Source organism: Takifugu flavidus, chromosome 9 (assembly GCF_003711565.1).
Source record: "Takifugu flavidus isolate HTHZ2018 chromosome 9, ASM371156v2, whole genome shotgun sequence".
NCBI lineage: Eukaryota > Metazoa > Chordata > Actinopteri > Tetraodontiformes > Tetraodontidae > Takifugu > Takifugu flavidus.
Genome location: NC_079528.1, coordinates 10063211 through 10073713, shown reverse-complemented (window position 1 = coordinate 10073713; position 10503 = coordinate 10063211). Strand labels below are relative to the sequence as shown.

Genomic DNA, 10503 nt, shown 5'->3' with positions numbered 1-10503 from the left:
TCTCATGCAATTTGTATTATTTTTTTAATTAAAAACATCTTTTGTTATAAAGAGGTTATTATTAATTATAGATGATTAGTAATTCTTAACATTAATGTTATTATTTATCATAATATAAGAATGCAGAGCTTTAACAGAATGCAGTGCACCATAATGGAGACTGCTGTGACACATACTGGATTTATCTGTCAATGCAACTACATTAACTCTTAAAAACAGAAATTATGAGTGAATATTGCTTTTAAACTTCTGGAAAACCTTTTCATATCTGTATGACTTTTGATCATCATTTCCTTTTTCTCACCTTTTATTATTTATCCACAAATGTTGGCACTGAATTGAAGGATGAATTTTTCAACAATAACAGTGTTGTCGGTATATAAAAATTAAGGAATATGGAGATGATGGAGACCAGTAAAGGAAACCACCAAAGTACCACTCATAAAGTGTAGCCCATGCTGGAGCCAGGTCAATACCCCCAAGAGACATTTTGCAACCAATAGCGTAGGCCCCGCCCATTAATGTCAACAAAATTTGTCAGTAAAAATTGTGAAGTTGCCATGACGAAAGATTTTCAACTCAAAGTTTTTGACTTGCAAGCAACAAGGACTATTTAAAAGCAAAAAAAAAAAAAAACCTCTGTCAAGCAGGTAATTTCCCCACATATTGTGTCATTGGATCATCAAGCAGTAGTAACACAAGGTTACACAACATAGGTTGCTTTATGATCAAAACCCTTGACTTCGATCTTTGGAATGATGAAATACCCCTGGAATCTGGAACATGATTAAATCTAATGAGCTCAACAATGGTCCCTTGAAATCCAAATCTGTTCATAACTTTGAATTGTTGTTTTATTTTAACAGATGGACAGACAGACAACACATAACTTTCTTGGCAGAGATAATAGTGAAGTTAGATGACATTCAACAAATGAGACAGAGAGATTATAGAAAACCTGCTGTCAAACTAATGTCACATCTCCATTAAGATCCAGAAACATGTGGGAGAGCCCACAGTTGACTGGAAAAGAGTTCTTGAGATCAGCGAGACAAAAAGTCAGCCTATGGGAACAACTTCAACAATCATCCATCCCAACCAGAATCATACAGAAACAATAATGTCATCACCCTTAATGACAGAAGAGGTCAAATGAAAACAACTATATCTAGATCCTGCAGGACAATGTGATTCAGTCTGCAAATCTGGATCTTTATTCCTTGTTTTCCAGCACAGCAAAGCCAAAGCACTTCAGAGTATAAAATATTGTTTGAAGACAAATGGATGGTCTATTGACAATTCCAAGACCAGTAATCACTGCACATGGATATTCTTTAGAGTGCAAGATGGTCCTCAATTTACCCCCGAAGCACAGGAAGCAGGAAATTTATCAATTAAATTCTTAATAAACACTGCAGCAAATAATTATGGGTGATGGCAACAAAAATGTTCTCACTTAAAGTTATGAAACCTGTCACATTGTTTTTAAATTACATGATATGTGAGTTAAGTTTCAATATTGTATAAATATTTCCGACTAAACAAACTATCTCCATAGCTTTAAACATGGTGAATGTAAAACATTTGTGAACTATCAAATATTTATTGTGATTTGCAATATAGGTATATTGTGTGTGCATTGATGATCAGTTACTGTCTGACAGCAAAAGTTTAACTCAAACAAGTTCAAAGTAGATTGACCAAAAAAAATCCTGAAACCTAAGAAGAGACATGAGACTAAAACATCCAAAAAAGCCTTTTAAAACAAAAACACTGTTCAAGGAACAATTTCATTCATGTAGATTGAATACTTTATTGGAAGAGGGGACTCATGAATTCTAAATCCTAAATAATCTCCATTAACCAGAACTGAGTTTAAAATTTACATTAACTGACTGTTTTTATAAGTCACAAGAAGAAATAGTCAGTATGAAGTTGTCCTACCTCTGCAGGTGTGTGCAAGTCTTCAAATGGCTCAGCAAAGTCAGTGGGGCTTTTCCTCAGAGTCTGCTCAGCAGGAAGTGTGTTGTCATTGTAAGATGTCACAAACTTAAAGTCACTGGTTCTAGACCCTGTTGTCAGGTAGGCGTCATAATTGTAAGCGCTGCGTAAAGTTCCTGTGCCGTCAACATCAGCGTAATTAGGAGGGAGATAAGCGCCGGGGATGGTTACTGCTCCGTCAAACAACATTCTGGGCTTTCTCCTGCGACAGAACCTCACACCCAGGATGATGATGATGAAGGTCAGGAAGAAGGTGGACACAGACACCAGCGCGATGATCAGATAGGAGGTCAGTTTGGAATTCTTCTCATCATAAGAAATGTCCTTCAGCTCTGGCACCTCAGCCAAGTTATCAGAAATGAGTAAATACATGGAGCAGGTGGCAGAGAGAGAGGGCTGTCCGTTATCTTTCACTGCCACAATCAGGTTCTGTTTCATGCTGTCAGACTCAGAAATGTCCCGCTGCGTCCTGATCTCTCCACTGTGGACACCGATAGAGAAGAGTCCCGGATCGCTGGATTTGACTATATGGTAGGACAGCCAGGCGTTCTGTCCAGAGTCGGCGTCCACAGCGATCACTTTGGACACCAGAGAGCCTCCGTGTGCAGCTTTGGGGACCAGCTCGGTCATGAAGGAGTTGCCCTCCGGGGCTGGATACAGTATTTGAGGAGAGTTGTCATTAACGTCTGATATGAACACGCTGACGGTCACGTTACTGCTGAGAGGAGGAGAACCGTTGTCTCTGGCCATCACGTGCACTTTAAAGCTCCTCAGCTGTTCATAATCAAAGGACCTGACAGCGTGGATCAGCCCCGTGTCTCCATTAACAGACACATAAGAGGACACCGGAGCACCGTTCACCTCAGCGGCTAACAGAGAATAAATCACTGTTCCGTTTTGTCTCCAGTCGGGGTCTCCAGCACTAACGGAACACAAAGTGGACCCGGCTCTGTTATTTTCACTCACATATGCGCTGTAGGACTCTTCCTCAAACACAGGGGGGTTGTCGTTGATGTCTGCTACAGACAAGTGAAGCGTTTTAGAGGAGGACAGAGGTGGAGAGCCCTCGTCAGTGGCACTGATTGTAATGTTGTAATCAGACACTAGTTCACGGTCCAGTTGTCCTGTGGTCACCAGAGAATAATAGTTTTTAATAGAAGGAACCAGCTTAAAAGGGACGTTTTGCTGAATGGAGCAACGAACTTGTCCATTTTTGACTGAATCTCCATCTTGCACATTAATGATGCCCACTTCTGAACCAGGTGAGACATTTTCTGGGATAGGACTGATCAGTGATTTTACATAAACCTGGGGGGCATTATCATTTTTATCAATCACGTCTATTATAATATTGGCATAAGATGTTAGACCTAACCCGTCTTTAGCCTTGACTCTCATTTCAAAAGATCTTTTTTCTTCAAAGTCAATTAAACCAGACACTCGGATTTCTCCAGTTTTAGGGTCAATTGAGAATATATTCATATCGTCATCAGAAACGTGGCTGAATTGATAAGTCACTTCTCCATTCACTCCTTCATCTGCATCAGTGGCACTAACCTGCATCACTACAGTGTCTAGAGGAGAGTTTTCAGGCAGACTGGCTTTATAAACGGCCTGACTGAACACTGGGGCGTTATCATTAGCATCCAGCACAGTGACGTGTATGACTACAGTACCTGATCTCTGAGGAGAGCCTCCGTCTAAAGCTGTCAGCAGCAAATTCATTTCCTTTTGTTTCTCTCGATCAAGTCTGTTCTCTAACACCAGCTCAACCTTCTTGTTGTCTACAGAGAGAATAAAGTTGTCGTTCTTTTGAAGAATGTATCTCTGAACAGCATTTTGACCGATATCTGCGTCATTTGCCTCCTCGATAGAGAAGCGGGTGCCCTTGTCTGCCGACTCATGAATTTCCATTTCAAATATTTTTTCATTAAATTGCGGAGAGTTATCATTTACGTCCTGAATATGTAGACTTACTCTGTGAAGCTCTAAAGGATTTTCTAAAACCAAATCCACCTTAACGACGCACGATGCTCTCTTTCCACAAAGGTTTTCTCTGTCGATTCTCTCCGATGTGATCAAATCTCCGGTGCTCAGATTAATCTCACAATAACGCTTACGAGTTCCACCGAAATCAACGCGGGCCTTCCGATTAGATAAAGCTCTGAGATCCAGTCCGAGGTCTTTGGCAACATTTCCAATAACTGAATCGCGTTTCATCTCCTCTTGAACAGAATAACTCAGGTCCCCATGAACGAGATCCAGCGTTGCAATAAAGACGGTGAAGAGGAGGATCGGACGAAGCCCCGTGAATCCTTTGTTTTTCATTTCGAGGGAAAGGTCAAATATATCCCATCGGAATTTTAATTTCCTCATCAAAAGCATATACGATCTCCAAATACGCGTTAATCCGGTATTTTACAGTCGTGTTTCGGCAGAATTATGATCGGAATATAGATGGTGCGTCTGGAAACACCATTCTAATATCTGTGCAGTAACAGTGGGTGGAGTGAGGCGACCTCATATTCCATAAGTCAACAGCGACACCGTGAGTTATTCTCTCTCCTTAACAACGAGATTAAAAAACATTTTGAAATAACAACGTGAAGAAAAATACCATCAGATCAGAGAATATAACTTACGTTATTTTTGGAGTAACGCAAATGCCCCTAAGTTCCCTGAACGCCTCCCAGGCGGAGCGTTGCTGCAGCGTATCAGAGCAGTTCCTCGTCTCTTCCCAGCATGACAGTTCAAGAGTGAACAGGTGTTTCATCGCTGACACAGTGGAGGAAATAACCGTTTTTATGCGACTCTCACGAGCTAAACCTGTGCTTGACAGTCTGGAATGGAGCTAGCATGTCACCAGAAGAGTAGTTTAACTGTGGAGGCAATTTCTGGGAGGAACACCAGCACACGTTCGTTCTGAATGGGGTTTCTTCTTTGTTTGAGGGACCATTATGTTTGTGCCTTCCGAGAAACTGCTTCATTGTGGTCCAGGTCATCGTAGCTGCTTGGGTCTCTTATTTGATGTGTCAGGACGTCAGCATGTGGATTTTTGTCATTCCAGAAGGGCAGAACCAAAGCAAAGGAAACCAACCGAGAACAACCTGTCCATTTTTTAGTCTTTGATACTTTTTTTCTCCCTGGGACTCGGGTTCAAAATGATTTAATAACTGATTACAACTATGATCATACAGAACTGAAGACTGACAATGAAGGAACATTTGAAGAAAAGGGGTTCAAACCAGTATGACCAATAATTTTAAGTAAATTCAAGGGAGAATAACTGAGGAAGAGTGAAATTGCATTTTTTTTCCCCTCTCTGACTCAAGAGAAGGAAAAGTTCCTAATTTGGGGTAATACAATATTTTTGTGATACATCTTTTTTGGTTGGTAATTATTTTTGTGCTATATTTGAGTTTGCTACTACTACAGATATTACTATGGTTGTACATAATGGGGCATGAGTAATGGAACTAAACGAGATATTGATATAAAGACAATTTTTTGTTTCATTGGTCTGTGGTCTTGTGTGTGGGTTTGAGGTTTTATTTACTCTATTACAACATCTACTTCCAGTAATCTCCTTACCAAAACTAATAAATTGACCTTGAATCTCAGTAAAACTAAACTCATTTAGATGTTAAGATCCTTGATCTATACTGTAGATATTATACCCAGGGTAAGCAGCATAGAGCTCTCATGAAGGTCACGCTGTCTCTCCTCTTCTATTTTGCTGTTGAATATTTGCAAAAAAATTGTGTTGTCATTTTACTCTGCCTGCGTCATCACGTCTGAAATGTTAAGATCACTTCTTCATAACAGGCTCACTCACCCAGATAAGGAGGTGTAGTGTTTCATCAACCCAGCACAGCCCATTGACATGAGATATTCACTGCTTCAGTCAAGAAACAAATAAAACAAGTCCACATATATTTTTGATGCTACTTATAATATCACAGAAAAGTGTCTGTATGGACTCCATATAATAAGAAGCAATATGAGGGAAGAGTTTATACCAAAGGTCTGTAAAAAATAAATCTGAATTAAATGTTAATCTCAAGATATCACCATTGATGAGAATGGAATGAATAAGGGTTGTTTTCAGTAGTATACGAATATTTAAGATCAACAAATATACAGTAAGTTCTCTTCACACACCAAACACCAATCAGCACGGTTGCATGTGTATGACAATGAAAATGAATTAATGTAAAATGATAGAGGCAACACAAAAGAGTGAAAAACAACTGAATTGCCATTTAAAAATATATATATACACTTGAAAAGTATGTTATAGAATATCTACATTTGCCTGTTTGATAACATCAGTTCGATGGTGGCGAAAATGCTTCTGAGAAAATGCAAGAGCAGACTGCCAAGAACATCAAGCAGCATTGGTATGTAAAAAAATAGAATTCTTAGTATGATTATTAACATGTTTTTAAGACGTTTGGCCAATAACTATACTTAACATTTTCCCCATTTTTAACTGGAACACAAGAAAGGCAAGATAAAACATCCTCTGGTGTGATGGAAAATACTGAAGAGTCAAACTTGGATCAAACTTTTGGAGAAAATTTTGATGTAGTTCTCAAATAAATAAGTTTTCCATTTTATGTAATTAACAACAATTTAACCAAGCATTTCAAAATCATCAAGATGTAATTGCAAATTACTCAATGAACAAAAGCTATTCTGTCATCACATCAACACACAGTGAATATGTCTTACCTCCAAAGAAGAGTCCACATCTCCAAACACATCAGCAAAGTCAGTGGGGCTTTTCCTCAGAGTCTGCTCAGCAGGAAGTGTGTTGTCATTGTAAGATGTCACAAACTTAAAGTCACTGGTTCTAGACCCTGTTGTCAGGTAGGCGTCATAATTGTAAGCGCTGCGTAAAGTTCCTGTGCCGTCAACATCAGCGTAATTAGGAGGGAGATAAGCGCCGGGGATGGTTACTGCTCCGTCAAACAACATTCTGGGCTTTCTCCTGCGACAGAACCTCACACCCAGGATGATGATGATGAAGGTCAGGAAGAAGGTGGACACAGACACCAGCGCGATGATCAGATAAGAGGTCAGTTTGGAATTCTTCTCATCATAAGAAATGTCCTTCAGCTCTGGCACCTCAGCCAAGTTATCAGAAATGAGTAAATACATGGAGCAGGTGGCAGAGAGAGAGGGCTGTCCGTTATCTTTCACTGCCACAATCAGGTTCTGTTTCATGCTGTCAGACTCAGAAATGTCCCGCTGCGTCCTGATCTCTCCACTGTGGACACCGATAGAGAAGAGTCCCGGATCGCTGGATTTGACTATGTGGTAGGACAGCCAGGCGTTCTGTCCAGAGTCGGCGTCCACAGCGATCACTTTGGACACCAGAGAGCCTCCGTGTGCAGCTTTGGGGACCAGCTCGGTCATGAAGGAGTTGCCCTCCGGGGCTGGATACAGTATTTGAGGAGAGTTGTCATTAACGTCTGATATGAACACACTGACGGTCACGTTACTGCTGAGAGGAGGAGAACCGTTGTCTCTGGCCATCACGTGCACTTTAAAGCTCCTCAGCTGTTCATAATCAAAGGACCTGACAGCGTGGATCAGCCCCGTGTCTCCATTAACAGACACATAAGAGGACACCGGAGCACCGTTCACCTCAGCGGCTAACAGAGAATAAATCACTGTTCCGTTTTGTCTCCAGTCGAGGTCTCCAGCACTAACGGAACACAAAGTGGACCCGGCTCTGTTATTTTCACTCACATATGCGCTGTAGGACTCTTCCTCAAACACAGGGGGGTTGTCGTTGATGTCTGCTACAGACAAGTGAAGCGTTTTAGAGGAGGACAGAGGTGGAGAGCCCTCGTCAGTGGCACTGATTGTAATGTTGTAATCAGACACTAGTTCACGGTCCAGTTGTCCTGTGGTCACCAGAGAATAATAGTTTTTAATAGAAGGAACCAGCTTAAAAGGGACGTTTTGCTGAATGGAGCAGCGGACCTGTCTGTTCTTCTCTGAGTCTCTGTCCTGAACGTTGATGATGCCCACCTCTGAACCAGGGGACACGTCCTCAGGTACTGGATTGGTCAGAGATTTCAGTTGAATAACTGGAGCATTATCATTTTTATCAATAACCTCTATTAAAAGTTTTGCATAAGATGTTAGTCCCAAGCCATCTTTAGCTTCAACCCTCATTTCAAAAGACCTCCGTTCTTCATAGTCAATCAAACCAGTTACTCTGATTTCCCCGCTTTGAGGATCAACAGAGAATACATTTACATCTTCATCAGACAAGTGGCCAAAGTCATACTTCACTTCTCCATTCACTCCTTCATCTGCATCAGTGGCACTAACCTGCATCACTACAGTGTCTAGAGGAGAGTTTTCAGGCAGACTGGCTTTATAAACGGCCTGACTGAACACTGGGGCGTTATCATTAGCATCCAGCACAGTGACGTGTATGACTACAGTACCTGATCTCTGAGGAGAGCCTCCATCTAAAGCTGTGAGCAGCAAATTCATTTCCTTTTGTTTCTCTCGATCAAGTCTGTTCTCTAACACCAGTTCAACCTTCTTGTTGTCTACAGAGAGAATAAAGTTGTCGTTCTTTTGAAGAATGTATCTCTGAACAGCATTTTGACCGATATCTGCGTCATTTGCCTCCTCGATAGAGAAGCGTCCCCCTTTGTCTGCCGACTCACTAATTTCCATTTCAATTAAATTCTTTTTGAATTTTGGCGAATTATCATTTACATCCTGGACATGCAGACTTACTCTGTGAAGCTCTAAAGGATTTTCTAAAACCAAATCCACCTTAACGACGCACGATGCTCTCTTTCCACAAAGGTTTTCTCTGTCGATTCTCTCCGATGTGATCAAATCTCCGGTGCTCGGATTAATCTCACAGTAACGCTTACGAGTGTCTTCAAAATCAACGCGGGCCTTCCGATTAGATAAAGCTCTGAGATCCAGTCCGAGGTCTTTGGCAACATTTCCAATAACTGAATCGCGTTTCATCTCCTCTTGAACAGAATAACTCAGGTCTCCATGAACGAGATCCAGCGTTGCAATAAAGACGGTGAAGAGGAGGATCGGACGAAGCCCCGTGAATCCTTTGTCCTCCATCATGAAAATGATACGCGTCCACGGTTGGTACAAAACAACAATCAAATTCAAAGCAGTCAAAATGTCCTGTACTTGAGAAAGCGAAATACAATGAAAAGTAATCTTGACATGAGCCGTTCTTCCGTTGGAATGGAGTAATAGTGGGTGGAGAGGCGTGCCGTGATGTTGTATTGGCCTGCAGTGGCACCATGAGTCGGTTATCAACCTCTGCACCTGCATTAATTTATTTTCATAAAGGACGTTTACACCTTTACATTTTGCATGTGGAAAATAAAGTAAAAAGTAAATGTATATCTCAGAGGAATACCTGGAGTGCTGAGTAATAAAATTAATTAATTGCAAAGATAAAGCAAATAAAAACTCAGTCGGGTCACTTTAGACCCATGTTGTGCATTAAAGGGTTAAAAAAGCAAAGTATTTATTCTTCTTCTTCATACTGTTTGAAATTTGTCATTGAAACTCAACCAAAATATGAAGCTAAATACTGAAACATTACAAAAATCCATCTCCTCACAAAGTATTAATACTATCCTATATAATCCAAAAAATAATTGCCCCATATTGAAGTCAGTATGAGTATAAACGTATAAAAGTCGCAAATAAACAACCCAAAATCTCGTTTTCAGTTTGCCACCTTATTCTCATAAAAATATATATTTGCAAAGCAATTCGTAAAAAATACAAACAAAAAAACCAACACGGTGAGGGTTGAACAGTAGGTATAGCCAAGCCATTGACATCATGAGTACAATAAAGTGAATTTTAAATAAAGTTAATTAAATACATTTTAAATAAAGTAAATTTTAATCACATTGGATTAAATAAGTATACGTTTTTTGGTCAATTTAACAAGATAAAGAATAAAATATATGAGTGCTATGTAAAAACATGAGTGAAAAAGATACATTTTGCGTGTTCGTCCGACTTTCTGTGCGCTCAGCCTCGTCTCGCTTTTCCTGCATGGTGAACTTTTCTTTTTAAATAAACTTTCGTTTGAAAAGATCCTCCTAGTTGTGGTCTGTATTGGAAGTTCAGTGTCCTGTCTGCCATACGCCGCAACACTCTTTTATTAATTGGTTCATGAATATAAAAACAACTAGGTTTATATCGTAATGAAATGTGCAACTTGTAGTGCACTTATTATTATAATTAAAAATAAATAAATAAAGTTTGCAAGCAGTCAAAGTGCGCATCTTTTTCCAAACCGTAACGCCATTATGGTTGTCAATTCAAAATCACTCATGCGTAAATCATCGAACTCTAGGACTTGAGGAGTGTGTACACACAAGCACAATGCGAATCTTTCATCAAAACACGGGCTTAACATTTTAAAACACATGCTAATGTTAGCGTTCGTTACTTACTCTGTTGTGTGGTTCACGC

General features: G+C 40.1%; 1 protein-coding gene across 4 annotated transcripts in view; it reads right to left on the bottom strand.

Annotated features, from left to right (window-relative positions):
* LOC130531666 (protocadherin gamma-C3-like) overlaps window positions 1-9354 on the bottom strand; it is a 235825-nt gene extending 226471 nt beyond the window's left edge. For 2 of the 4 annotated variants that reach the window (XM_057043761.1, XM_057043762.1), the window contains exon 1: window positions 6736-9354. In XM_057043761.1, the coding sequence (XP_056899741.1) occupies window positions 6736-9339 (2604 nt within the window). In that variant the 5' untranslated portion in view covers window positions 9340-9354. Of the gene's footprint in view, window positions 1-1944; window positions 4474-6735 lie in introns of those variants that run through there. The other 2 variants (XM_057043767.1, XM_057043773.1) reach the window with 1 other exon arrangement.
* Between the last annotated feature and the right edge of the window lie 1149 nt (window positions 9355-10503).